The 14,595-nt window shown below is 43.1% G+C and overlaps 1 protein-coding gene across 1 annotated transcript; it reads left to right on the forward strand.

Annotated features, from left to right (window-relative positions):
* The first annotated feature begins 1,069 nt into the window (after positions 1-1,069).
* On the forward strand, positions 1,070-3,586 carry LOC109423590 (uncharacterized). The gene is made up of 2 exons (XM_019698572.3): positions 1,070-1,259; positions 1,329-3,586. The coding sequence occupies exons 1-2, from the start codon at positions 1,200-1,202 to the stop codon at positions 2,817-2,819; spliced, it is 1,551 nt and encodes a 516-aa protein (XP_019554117.2). The 5' UTR covers positions 1,070-1,199; the 3' UTR covers positions 2,820-3,586.
* The last annotated feature ends 11,009 nt before the right edge of the window (positions 3,587-14,595 follow it).

Here is a 14,595-nt window from a genome sequence, read left to right on the forward strand (position 1 = left end):
CTAGCGCCACATTGGTTGATGCGGAGAGTAGGAAAACAGTCGATGTAGTTAATTCATTTCTATGGTGATGTAATCAATGAATGAATTAACTACATCGGCTGTTTTCCTACTCCCCGCATCGACCAATGTGTGGCGCTAGCTTCTATGCGCGAAAAATCGCTAAAAGTTAATCGCAATAATATGGTATGGCGAATAGCATCTAAAGGCAAATTCATCGAGGTGGAATACATTATTCGAAAAAATATTCGGTAGTGGTTGTGCACAATGGCGACTACTATTAAGCCTACCAAATATTTTTTCAGTAAAAGCTTTCTATTTCAAGTAATTCAAGTTTAGATGCTTTTCACCATACAAAATAAAATGGATTTACTCCTGCTGATCAACTGTGGATGTGCGCCAAGCGGGTAGTCCATTCTCTGTTATGTACTGCAATGAATCCAGAAGAAACGCGTAGGGATAATGATTTTATTTCTAATTTGCAACTTTTGCCTCAAGGCACAAATCGCTGCGATGCGGAACAAGTGCAAGCCAGCGATTTGTTCATACAGAAAAATTGATTTGACTTTAAATGTGGTGGCGCCATCTCTGATAAAAACAAGCTTAGATTTCTTACTATTTACTCATTTTTGAGTTGTCCCACTTTAGCTCAAAAATGAGTGAATTTTCTGACCGTGTACTCATTTCTGAGTAGCTTTTACTTATAACGTGTATTATTTATTGAAAAAGTGTTAGATGAACTTGGCGTGCATATCCATGTCAATCCACCTAACGGTCACTAGTCAAATCAAAGCTCATCTTGTACTGCCTAACGATTGTAGTACTGCATTTGTTCTAGTATCTTCTTATTCAACCGAAATCAGATGTTGTTTGTTTTGATTCTGTTAAAACTTAATATCACTCCCACGCATTAGTAGAGTCCCTATAATTAGAGTCTGGCGGACTGTCACTTTCGATCGGAGCCAATCGAGCATGACGTCATGGTGTCCTCACCGATAAATGCTACACCGTGACGTCATGCTCGATTGGCTCCGATAGAAAGTGACAGTCCGCCAGACTCTAACTAGACTGACTCTACGCATTAGGCGCGCGCTAGGGATGCAGTACCCGGTTGCTGTTATCTTATAAAAAATAATCGATATAAGGAGTTGTTTTAACAGTAAAATTGTAGTTTATGTGAAACGTTTGTTGGTAGAGGGATAATGTCCGAGAAGGAAACGAAAATGTGCTCAAAAACGGCCATTCAAGATCTTCCAGACGAGGTAGGTACAAACTGCAGGTTCTTCTGCTTGGGCATACCTAAATGGTTCTTGTTCTATCATCCCCCGCAGATGCTGGAGCAAATCCTTCTGTTCCTAAACCTTGACGATCGCCGCTCGGCGCTCCAAGTGTGCCACCGGTGGTCCACCCTGAAGCCGTTCGATTGGTCCACGGTCCAGCTGGTGGTCGATTTTGCCCGAAACACCGGTCAGGAAGCCAACTACCACCGGACGCTGCTTGCCAGTTCACGCCAGTACCGGCACTTGGTGTTCTATTTTGGGTACGATTCGGAGAAGTACGACCTGTTGGTGGACATTTTGAGACATTTCTGCCGGAAGGTGGAAACGCTGAAGCTCATACCGAACAATTTCGTTCCGGTGAAGCTGGCGCTGTTTGCAGATATTGCAGCACTTTGTTCAAATCTACGCCATCTACACATCGATGCGTGCAACTTCGACTACAGTCGAGGGGAGTTGGAGTTTCATCCGATGGACAAACTGGAGGAACTTTATCTGGAGAATAATCTGCTCAGCTTGATTCCCTCCATGAAGGACATCACGCCGAACATCACGCGGCTGCACATGCAGATCAGCTACTACTCAGAGGAGGCGCGGTTGTTCCTACGTTATTTCAGCTCGCAGTTGGTCGAGCTGGAGATTTGGTTTCTATCGGAGGATTACTTCCTAACGGTATGCGAGATGCAATTTCCTCGGCTAGAAAAACTCAACTTCTACTGCGTCGATTTGGAAATTCTTCCCGGAGCATCAGAAGCAGAAGTTGAGCTGATCGACCTGTTCTTCCATCAACTACCGCTCTTGAAGGAAGTGACCCTACGGTGCAACCTAGACGATCGGGTTATCCAGAATCTTTGCCGATCGTGTGTCAACATTCAGTTCCTATGTCTCAGCTTGGATTACTTTCTGCAGGACAGCTTTCGAGCCATCTGTGAGCTAAAAAATCTGCAGCACCTACGAATCGAAGAAGCAGCTGTTAATGTACCCTCAGATTCGTACATACCAACGAAAAGTCTGCAAAAACTCTCCCTTTACTCAACGCGTATCATCCACCAAGACAAGTTCAACACTTTCGTCCAGTGTGCCTTCCCGAGCCTGGCGGTAATGGAAATGCTCCACCTGACATCCCGCACAAACGAAGGCCGCTTCTTCGAGCTGCACGGCACCATTTGCTCCAAGATTCCCTCCCTTCAACGCCTGGTCCTCAGCGAACCGGCGGCCAACATAATCCTCGGCCCGTTCCTGGAATTCTGCGCCACCCACGCCCCCGAGGAGCTCCGCTTCAAGTGCTGGAACATACTGGACGTCTTCCCGGAAGAAGAACTCCCCGAGTCCCAGCGGATCCAGGTACGAAAGCTGATTTTGGACGCTCCGCTGATTTCCCCTTCGGTGCTGCAGAAGCTGATCCGTTCGATGCCGGGACTGCGATGGCTGGAGCTAGCAATGGCCGATTACTGCTCGCCGGAGGTGATTCGATCGCTCAAGGAGCAGTTCCCTCGCTGCTACGTGGTGGCGCGACGAAAGGTGCTAATTGAGGAACCGTTATGACAGTGTTGGGAGCAGTGCAAGGACCGGTCGTTTAGGTAGTAGAGTGTCGTCGTGTGTCAATCTTTTGTACGGAAACGTACGCTTTGAAATATAGAATTATCATTAGAATTTATTGTTACGTTAACATAGTACGTAACTGTCTGGAAACAAAATGTTCCATTCCAATTTGAGAATATTTACCATTTATTTACTGTATTCATGAGGAACTAGATTAGTTCTGAGCTCCAGTGAGGATCACACGATTTCTTCAGCTCCACTTAGGCCATAAACCTGGTTTCAATTATAAGGGTAAACTAGCTTTACGAGTTAGGCGGAGGTGAAGAAATTGGCCCTAAGTGTCGACTTCTATAGGTATAAACATTAAAGAAATGATAGATGCACAACTTAAAACATAGTAGGGTAAATCGGGGTAATTTGGCTACCCTAAGCAAAAGTCAACAAAAGATCTAGAAAACAAGGTTGAAACTTCCGCACATCGTATGATCATAATGATTTTGATAATACTAAACTATATTGATGTGAAAATTTTAGTTAAATTGAGTTTACATGTCAAAGAAAGATTTTTGGAAAAACCTGTGTTTTTGGGCCGATTTTGAACCGACGGGGTAATATGAGCACCCGATTTTTGATGAAGAATTCATCCCAAATAATGAAACACAAACTTGATATGCGTCATTGTGCATCAAATCCTGTAGTATCAACTTGAAATATATAGAAAATAAATAAGTTTAAAAACTTTCTAAGGTATTTAAACAAGATGAGTCTTATGTGGTGGTTTTGGTCTGCGCTCGTCGGGGTAATTTGGCCAATGTTTTTGAAAATTATTTTTCTAATTTAATGTGAACTTCCAGTACATCGTTCTAACGTCTCAATCGCTTCAATATCAAGCCGGTGTTAGATCTGCAAGGTGAATTTGCAGAAATTACTAGAATTTATGTGTTTTTCATGAGGTGCTCATATTGCCCCATTGGCCAAATTACCCCGACTACCCCTATACTGCTTTTGCTTCGAATTTTTTCAAACCTAACGGATGTTGTGTAGAGACACCAGAGGCACGTTCCAACAGGCCCCATTCCTGTCCCCCCAGACATCCACTCCCGGTGTAGGAAGGGGGGAGGATACTACACGCTCTTCCTCCCCTCGTCGAGCACGCCCGCAAATAGGGTCCTAAAATGAAAAATATTTTCTCGGTTTTGTTGTATAACACGAAGAAGCATGTTGTTCTGATCTCAATAGTATTTTTTCCGAGCATAAACAATAGCAGAATAGTTAATAAACTAAAAAATAATTAAATGGTAATGGCTAGTATCTACTTCGTACGTACCTGAGACAGGTACGTACTGTGCAAAAAGATAGGGCAAGTAATGATTCCACTTCAAAATTATTTGAGCGGTTCGCAGATGGCAAGTAAGGAAAAGAGTGTAACGCCAGTAACGCTTCCCGTGCAAATCAAATCAAGCTGTCACTTTTCCGCGCGGAAAAATAGTCCGTGGACAAGTGACATTTCTCCTCATACAGATCAGTAACATATACATCAGTAACAACTGTTGTCAAAATTACTTGCGGAAAAAGGATAAATTTACTTGAGCGCACTCCTTGGGAACAGGAAACCTAGCTTAAGCAGTTGTTGTTTGTGTTGGACGTCACCATTGTGCGCAGCCACTACCAAATCTGCATCAACATGTCTAAAGGGTCTAACTCGTTTTGTAAACAAACATTGTTTCTGTCGCTGTAGGGCTCATCTCGATCCACCCACGCATCTGGGGGCCGTTATCAGAAAGAGCGAAGATTGATCTTTCTGATAACGGCCCCCAGATGCGTGGGTGGATCGAGATAGACCCTACAGCGACAGAAACAATGTTTGTTTACAAAACGAGTTAAACCCTTTAGACATGTTAATGCAGAAATATTTTTTCGAATAATGTGTTCCACTTTGAAGAATTTGCCTTTAGATGGTATTCGCCATACAATATTTTTGCGATTTTCTTTTAGCGATTTTTCGCGCATAGAAGCTAGCGCCACATTGGTCGATGCGGAGAGTAGGAAAACAGCCGATGTACCGTGCGAGCACCATATTATAGACAGCTCCATATTCTGAACAGTCGGCTAACGCAAAATAGATTTTCCTTTTATGAAGCATATATTAAATCGAGAGTTGAGGTGTTAATTTTATTAAGCCCCTCTATAATCCAATCGTTACAAAACATCGTTTTTGACTGAACTGCGAAGGTAGATAATGTGTTTTTACATAGTAAGTAACACTATGTGTTCAGAATGAATTACCTACATCGGCTGTTTTCCTACTCTCCGCATCGACCAATGTGGCGCTAGCTTCTATGCGCGAAAAATCGCTAAAAGTAAGTCGCAAAAATATTATATGGCGAATACCATCTAAAGGCAAATTCTTCAAAGTGGAACACATTATTCGAAAAAATATTTGGTAGTGGTTGTGCACAATGGTGACCACTATTAAGCCTACCAAATATTTTTTCGGGAAAAGCTTTGTATTTCAAGTAATTCAAGTTTAGATGTATTTCGCCATACAAAATTAAATTGATTTACTCCTGCTGATCAACTGTGGCTGCGCGCAAAGCGGGTAGTCCATTAGGATCACAGCTTATTCTTATGGTGTCCATAATTAGGAACACGTCGTTCACAAACAAAAATATGTCTAGATCAGAGACTGGAAGTTATTATGAGATTTAATTTATTTTATACATTTAGCTAGACAACAAACACATTTGATGGTAATGTGAAGCATTATCTCTATAGCTATAGCTATAGCTATAGCTTGTAGCTATAGCAACAAGAACTTCCATTTATTTTAGTGTTTGTTGTGAGATTCCCTTAACCGTTCAGAATATGAGTACCGCACGGTAGTTAATTCATTGTGCCCGCCGTCGCCATTACCGCTCGCGGATAAGTGGATAGGACCACATAAAAAATGAGTAAATATGTCATATTAATCAATGCTTGATCGATTAATGCAGAAATGAATTAGCTACATCGGCTGTTTTCCTACTCTCCGCATCGACCAATGTGGCGCTAGCTTCTATGCGCGAAAAATCGCTAAAAGTAAATCGCAAAAATATTGTATGGCGAATACCATCTAAAGGCAAATTCTTCAAAGTGGAACACATTAGGCCGGAACAAATCTCATTTTCTTCTTTTGTCACTTTAGTCATTGACTCGTCAAGGGGGGGGATGATAAATAATAAATGTATTTGATGAAAAATTACCCAAACAATGGACTACCCGCTTGGCGCACACCCACAGTTGATCAGCAGGAGTAAATCCATTTTATTTCGTATGGTGAAAAGCATCTAAACTTGAATTACTTGAAATAGAAAGCTTTAACTGAAAAAATATTTGGTAGGCTCAATAGTAGTCACCATTGTGCACAACCACTACCAAATATTTTTTCAAATGATGTATTCCACTTCGATAAATTTGCCTCTAGATGCTATTCGCCATACAATATTTTTGCGATTTACTTTTAGCGATATTTCGCGCATAGAAGCTAGCGCCACATTGGTCGATGCGGAGAGTAGGAAAACAGCCGATGTAGTTAATTCATTAACCGATTCGAATTTTGACGTTTCTTGGGGATCGCAATCGGTTGGCGCCACTAAACGGTGGGTGAAGGGGTGAGGAGGAGAATGAAACTGTTTTGACTTTCCCCCATGAAACGTCAAAATCTGAACCGGTTGGATATGCCCGCCGCCGCCATTACCGCTCGCGGATAAGTGGATACCATCAAACAAAATGTGGGAATTATGACATATTGTAACTGCTTGATATAAATGGCGCAAACTGTTATTTACAATCAAAAGCGTAAGGCTTCATATTGTTCAACATAAAAGCAACTATATGCGATGAACTAACCCTACCAGGTAGAAAAAATTTATTGTTTGCAATGTATGACATACTGTATATTTCTATGCGGGATGCTTGTGCTTGCCACATGCGGACTAGTTCAGATGCGGTACAAGAGGTGGACCAGGGTTTCGGAGTCGGCTTTGTAGGTCATATCGGTGCCATGCGGTCGAAATCGACCTTTACAGCGATTAAGTGGCCGTGGAGAGAACATCCTGGCAGCGTTGCTGTAGTGGCGTCGGTCTACTGGGTTGGATCCGAGCACGCGGTTGGAAAGGGGTCCCTGGTAAGGGCCGAGGCAAGTGGAGACCCTACTGTCAGCAACCTTCTGGTGCAGCTGATAGGGCCTGAAGGGTAGTGATACCCTTGCCTTCAGCAGGTCAGATCGGGTTGCACGTAGGCATCAATTCTTAATGCTTGCAACACAGTTGGGCGCGGGCGTGGGGTTGACTCTGTCCGCCTTCCGAGGACAAAGGAAGTGGTGAGGACCACTCGAAAAACTGGCTAAGTGCCAACATGCTATCGTGGTGTACCCTCCAAAGCGAGTCATCGATGTTCGTTGCTACAGACTACCGAGCTAACCTTGAGGATGCGATGTGCACTAGCCCCTTTCTGAAGCAATGCCTTCTTGGTGGTTCCGAAGAGCAGGGATGCCACATATACAGATTTTTCTGTAATCATACAGATTTTCTTGCAGCTTTTCATACAGAATTCTGTATACCAATATTACAGATTTTTGGAAATGATACAGATTACACAGATTTTTCTGAAACTTACAGAATTTCAAACAGATTTTTTCGCGAAATATTACAGATTTCATACAGATTTTTGACAAAAAATGGTGATACAGATTATAAAGATTTTTGAAAGGCAAAATACAGATTTAAATGTGGTAACACTGCCGAAGAGACGTAGGGTTTGGCGACCATGGGAATATGATTAGTGGGTCGAGGAGAGAGTAGTTCTGGCTTTTACTTTTGTTGTTGAAGAGTGTGGGGTTAAACACTACCCGGACCTTCCTGTTCGGGTGTCTGTTGAGTAAATTTTCCCCTCATGGTTTAGGAGAAAAAAAAAACACTTGCCAATACGCATCAGTGGGGTGATGCCTACAGGATCGTGATGGCCAGGACAAGGGGTATAACGGCTCCTACAGTATACCGTCTCCAGAGATGTTGGAGGGGATCATCGAGCGGCTCCTTCCTCGTTATGATCCCGTTACTTGGCTTCGGTCTTCGGCCTAATGACCTTCGGCCGAACGGCCTGACACCGATTACCATATAGGGCACTGCATGAAATTCTCTCCTTCTCTTTCACTCTTACAGAAATTTTGTAAACAACAAGGCCAAGAAACGTCAAAATCCCATATAAAATCAAAACAATGCACTGCCCTATGGTCCACTGCACGAATTTATTCTGGCCTGCTTACTCTCACGCGAAATTTGACGTTTGAGCGGTGTCGGCACCGCTAAAACGTCAAATTTCCCGTGAGAGTAAGCAGGCCAGAATAAATTCGTGCAGTGGACCATAGTACATACTATAGGGCACTGCACTGTTTTGATTTTGTATGGGATTTTGACGTTTCGTGGCCTTGTTGTTTACAAAATTTCTGTAAGAGTGAAAGAGAAGGAGATAATCTCATGCACTGCCCTATGGAAAGAATTCAAGTCAAGGAAGGACCGTAGGTAAGTCTCCCTTCCTCTCGTTCTTCTCATACAGTCAACGTACTTTGTAGATGGGTCCTTAGTTTGGCAAGCTTTGTTGGATAGTTGTGCCGTGCTGAAAAGAATCCACCTTCTGCAACAAAATAAGTAAATATTGATGGCTGCAAAACTTGTTGCCACGGATTTGATTACAGCACTCTACGTTCATCGGCAGAAAGTGCAGAAAATCGGATTGTTCCCGTGTTGTGTGAGCCATTGATGGCGTCAGAATCTCTCACTGAATCGATTATTTTCAACGTGCATCCATTCATAAAACCCCCGAATGCACACCGTATGGCATACACATTTTACCGTTATCTGTCCCTCGCTTGGACCTGCTTGGACGATCGGCGGCTAGCTGTAAAATCAGCCGCCGTACGGTTCTGACAAGTGGCTACCCTTTTCAGTCACTCACGCACACTACCAAACCTAGTCAAACGTCCCATCAAACGATGGAGTGCACCTTTCTCTGTCGCACCCACCCGCGGAGCGCGGGGTCGCGTTTGCGGACGTCGCGTTTCGCGTTCCGCCGACGTCGTAGAACAATCAGACGTCGCGACGCAGCCCTCCCAAATGTTTTATATTTACGCTTCGCACGGGCTCCACTCGGTAGCAGTTTTGTTCGAGCTCTCGCATTTATCGGTTGTTCTTTTCTCGCGATTTTCGCCGTTCCGTTCCGTGTCGTCGTCTCGGGGTGGAGCAGTGTGGATATCTTTTGCATTCCTTTTGAGTCTACGGAAAGGGAAGAAGGAAAGTGTTCGTTTCCCCTCCACCGGTCGATCAGGGAACCCACCGTCGGAACAAGAACGTTTTTTGGTTTTCGGATTTTGGTTGAACGGTTGGACCTGGCCGTGGTCATCAATTTTCTCCCGATTTCGTACGTGAAGAAGCCACTCACGCACACACAGACACACGTTTATCGAAATCCGCGGCATCGTCGGCGTTGTGTGCGAGCGAATGCATTTTTGATTTTGACACTTTCGGTGGGAGCCACGCACGAGCGTCGGAAAGAGAAAGCGGTATCGCTATTCGCCCGCGGGGGAAGAGTGAAGAAATCGTCGGACCACACCACACTGTCCACACATACACAAAGGCACGCACAAGAGGACTGCGACTGCTGCCAAACCGCGGAGAAGATATCGCACACGAGACAGTTGGAGCTTCAGCTTTCGCGGCGAACGGTTCGCTTTCTGGCGACGGAGTCAAGTTTCGGTTGCGGCAAGGACGGTACGGTTTCTGCGTTTGGTGCGAGAACTCGTGAGGAAAAAATATTCGGAAAGTTTGTTCAAAGCATATGCAGAAGAGTGTAGTTTCTTTTCCTGGTTTTATTGGTTTGGCAAGAAGGCGACGACGCGCAAATACGCAAAGTCTACCCTCGCGGTCCCCCTCGGATTTTCCCGTATCTTTCGTCGGAAGTAAAGAAGCGCTGGTGTGTTTGTAAAGAAACGGTGAGCTCGCTGGGAGGAAAAGTGCTTCGGTGGTGATTTTATTTTCGGTTCCGACGACCTGCTGTTTGACGTTTCCGAGTGCGCATTGTTTATCCTCCCAAGGGGAAAACAAACGAGAAAAGCGGCTGTTGCTTCGATTGACTCCCCAAAGTCGAACCGATTAATCTCTTCGGTGGATCTGAGCAGCGTTTTCTGAGGTACGTACTGATGGGGCTTATCTATATGGGAAGGTGCCACGAATTTCGATTTGTACGCACGGAGAAGTTGGGCGAGATACGGAATGAGAATGATTATTACAGCACGGACCACCACGGTATCTAGCAGTCGGTCTGGGTGTGTGAGGAGGGTGGTGTGCGGTCTGCTACTTGCTACTCTTGGCCATCGGATCGTGTGGCATTGGGCCGAACCGAGAAGGATGTTGCAATCGACGGCGATGACGACAGATCTATTTTTCTCTATTGAGATTCATGGCCTTCTAACCTGGGGGGCGAAATGGATGCATTTATGATTCATTGCAATCCATTCTGTTGGGCGAGAACCGAGCACCAACCATATGGAATAACCTGGGAATAACCTATGGGGACGAACGATAGCTATTTGGTCTGATGGGGAGAGGGAAACATCACTTTTTTCCCTTTATATGTGTTGGAAGATGATCAACCGGTCTCCGACGAACCCGTCAGGTTTATGTCTTATATCGTCGTTCCGGACCTGTGTGAGTGAGAAGAGAGTTCGTTTGGTTGCGGTTTTGGTTAGAATTTTGATGTTTCGAAAGTTATCGAGACGAGATATCGGGAAGGGTAGTCACAAAGTGATTTCAGTTTAAAACAGCTTTTAATGAATTTTAGTATGGAAAATAGCCAAAAACTTGAGAAAATCTCCCCGATGGAATATTTTAATTCCTTCTGGGGATTCCTCCGGAAACTTTTTCGCGACATTATTCCAATACCTCCTTCTGGAAATCTGTTTAGAAATCCCATCAGGAAATTCCAGGAATTTATTCTGGCGGTTGCTATGCTATAGAAATTTTATCTTGGGAGTGATTGAGGAACTCCTGGGAGTGGATTCTTCCAGATTCCTTTATGAAGTCTCTATGGAAATTTCCACTAGAAATTTCCACTGGAGTTAAGTCAGGAATTTCTCAGAGAATACCAGCTGGGAATTAATATTGGGATTCTATCTAGGGATTTCTCCTAGAACTCCTGGAGGATGACCAGAAGACACTCTTGGAAGGTTCTCATAAGACCCAGGAAGATTCCCAGAAGAAACTCCTTGAGAAAAAAAAAACCTTAAAGATTCGAAGTTGAAACTCCTGGGGGATTTCTAGAGCAATTCCCGGAAGATTACCACAAGGAACAATGGAAGAATTCCAAAACTTCTCGAGGATTCCTAGAAAAACTCCTAAAAGATTACCATACGGATCACCTGGAAGAATTAAAAAAAAACCTTAAAGGATTCTTATATGGAACACCTGGAGGATTTTCAGAAACAACTCCTGAAAATTTTCCAGAAGTATCTCCAGCAGGGCACCGAGAAGGAAATTCTGGAGGATTTGCAGAAGTGACTTCTAAAAGATTTCAAGAAAGAACTAGAAAATTCCCAATGAGGAAATTCTGGAGGATTTCAGGAAGAACCTCCTTGATGATTTACAGTGCTCCATGAGGCTTCCCTGAAGGAACTTTTAGAGAATTCCCAGAATTCTCCCAGAAGGAACTCAAAGAGGAAACTAAGTAAGAAATTCTGGAGGATTTCTAGAACAACTTCACAATAAGGAGCTCATGGAAGAGTTCCAAAAACAACTCTTAGAAAAGTTTCCACAGGCTACGTCTGGTGAATTTTCAGACGGAAGTTTTGAAGGATTCGCCGAAGAAACTTTTGAAGAATTTCCAGATAAAATTGCTGGAGGATTAATTGAAGAAACCTGGAGGATTCCTAGAAGAAGGATTCTCAGAAAAAACTTCAAGAAGATTTGTAGAAACAATGCAGAGTGTTTTCCCAGAAGGAATTCCTGGAGGATTTCTAGAAGAATCTTCTTGAAGATTTAAAGTAGGAATTTCTGGAGAATTCCTAGAAAATCTCCCAAAAGATTGCCATAAGGTTCTTCTGGAAAAATTAAAACCAAACCTTGAAGAAGGATTGTCACAAGAAACTCATAGAGGATTTTCAGAAAGAACTCCTGAAAATTTTCCAGATGTAACTTCAGTAGGCCTTACTAGAGTGAGCACCCAGAAGAATATTCAGGAGGATTTTCAGAAAAAAGAAGAGGATTCTCAAAAAAAAAAACGTCAGGAAATTTTCCAACAGGAACGGAGAGTGTTTTCCCAGAAGGAACACCTGCAGGATACCCAAAATAAACTCTTGGAGGGCCCCTCTAAGACCCAAGAAGATTCTCAGAAGGAACTCCTGGTGCAGAAACTTCCTAAAGATTCGCAGTAGGAAATCCTGAAGGGTTTCTTAATCAACTCCCGGAAGATTACCATAAGGAGCTCATGGAAGAATTCCTAACAGAATTTCTAGAAAATTCCTACAAGGAACGTATGGTGGATTTTCAGTAAGAACTTCTGGAGAATTCGCAGAATAAAAAAAAGTACCTTGGATGATTCACAGAAGACAGTCTCGAATGATTCACAGAAGAAACTTCTGTAGGATTCATTGAGGAAGATTGTCAGAAGAAACTCCTTAAAGATTCCTAGTAGGAACTTTTGGAGAATTCTTAGAAAAACTCCCAAAAGCTTCCCGGAACCAGAAAGAATAAAAAAAACGTTGAAGTATTCTCACAATAAACTGAATAATTTTAACTTTGACGAAAAGTCTTTTCCTGAAAGATTTCCCGAAGTAATTCTGGTAGGGCACCCAGAAGGAAATTCAGAAGGATTTCCAGAAGAACCTCATAGAGGATTTCAAGAAAGAGCTCCTTGGGAATCCCCAAAAGGAAATTCAAGAGGATTTCCAGAAGGAACTCCTAGAAGATTTCCAGACCTTCTGGAGGGTTCCCAGAAGGAACTCTTGAGGGAAACTAAGCAGGAAATCCTGAATAAATTCCTAAAACAACTCTGCAGGGAATCCAGCAGAAGTTTTTGGGGGAATCCGAAATCGAAATCATGAATGCATACCAGAAGAAACTTCTGCAGGAACTTCCGAAGGAACTGTTGCGTTGGACGAATCTCTGGAAGATTGTCTGGTATAACGAACTCCATGAAGCATCCCACAGAAGGAACTTCTGATGCAATACCAGAAAACCTTTTGCATGAATCCCAGGAAGAAATTTTGGAAGATCCCCAGAAGGAACTCTCGCAGGAATCTTAGAAGAAATATCTGGGGGAAATCTGATCCACGCCAACAAAAAGCTTATCGAAGCCAAAGCACGTGGCAAATCCCCTTCAGGGCTGTCTGTGTCCATTTATTAGGGAATTTTCACGATTTCTCGACACCATCTCCCCCTCTTGTAAGATTTTTCGTATAAGATCCCAAATATTTTTGTATGGCACGTGAGATTTTTCAAACCCCCACCCCTTCCCGGCATAAATCCTTACGTAATTAATGGACAGCCGCTTTACTGTTAACGATTCTTCTTGACACGTAGTCCCAAACAACTATGGAGTAAGAATAACTATCGTTAGGATAACGAGCTAAAGGTAGTTCCGGGTTTCTTTTATCGGCGTTCCGTTATTCATTCCAGCGTTTCGTTGGAATTTTTATCAGAGTGCCTTCTAAGATTTTCTCCAGGAGTTCTTCGTGGAGGTTTTTTCCACAGATTTATCTCACAGTTGCTCTTGGTATTACTGCAAGTGGTTCTTGCTAGATGCTTCCAAACAGTTTTCTTAGACTTTTGGTAGTTTCTTCAGAGATTTTTTACAGAAGTTCTATCCAACATATTTCTACGGAGGTCCTTTTGGGATTTCTCCTCCAAAGTTCTTTCTGGGACTTCAACTGGGAGTTCCTCTCAGGGTTTCCTTAGCAGAAACCCCTGAGATTTCTCCAGTATCTTTTCCTAGGAATTGCATCTAGGGTTATCCGATGAGTTTCTTCCCGGAATTGTTCGTGGAGTTTCTCTTGCATGGATTTACACTAAGCAATGCTTTTATTTAGGCATTATATCATGCTGAGGGTGACAGATTCGATTCTCATTCGTTTCAGGATTTTTTCGTGATGAAAATTTACTTGACTTGCTTGGGCAAAGAGGATCTTCGTGCCTGCCACATGATGTACACATGCAAAACGGTCATTTGCAGAGGAAGCTCTCAGTTAGTAACTGTGGAAGTGCTCATAAAACAACTGCTGAGAAACAGGCTTTGTTCTTGCTGAGACATTACGCCAAGAAGAAGAAGAAGGTAGGAAATCAGGGAGCAATTCATGGAAAAATCTTGTTAGATATCTCGGAAGAAATTCGGACGAGGAACTCCGTGCAAAATTCCAAAAGTTAAGAAAATCCGTGAAGAAAGTTTAGGGGTCTACGCAAATTTGGGATAAACTACCGGAGAAATTCCTGCAGAAAGTTCGAGAGAAAGAGAGATAAAGTTGAGAAGCTTGTCATCAGAACCTTAGGAAGCTCCACAAATGCTGGAGGAGCTTCTCATCAGAAGCATGAGAAGCTTCTCATCACAAGCTTGTAAAGCTTATCATCAGATGCTTCAGAAGCTTCTCATCAGAAGCATAAGAAGCTTGGGTAGCTTTTCATCAGAAGCTTGGGAAACTTCTCATCAGAAGCTTGGGAAGCTTCTCATCAAAAGCTTGAGAAGCTTCTCATCAGAA

The sequence above is a fragment of the Aedes albopictus genome, unplaced genomic scaffold (assembly GCF_035046485.1).
Source record: "Aedes albopictus strain Foshan unplaced genomic scaffold, AalbF5 HiC_scaffold_643, whole genome shotgun sequence".
NCBI lineage: Eukaryota > Metazoa > Arthropoda > Insecta > Diptera > Culicidae > Aedes > Aedes albopictus.

Bases quoted from the DNA above. Each gene is read 5' to 3' on its own strand.
- LOC109423590 (XM_019698572.3), top strand. From the start codon at position 1,200: ATGTCCGAGAAGGAAACGAAAATGTGCTCAAAAACGGCCATTCAAGAT. The intron at 1,260-1,328 runs GTAGGTACAAAC...CATCCCCCGCAG, and splicing joins TTCAAGATCTTCCAGACGAG to ATGCTGGAGCAAATCCTTCT.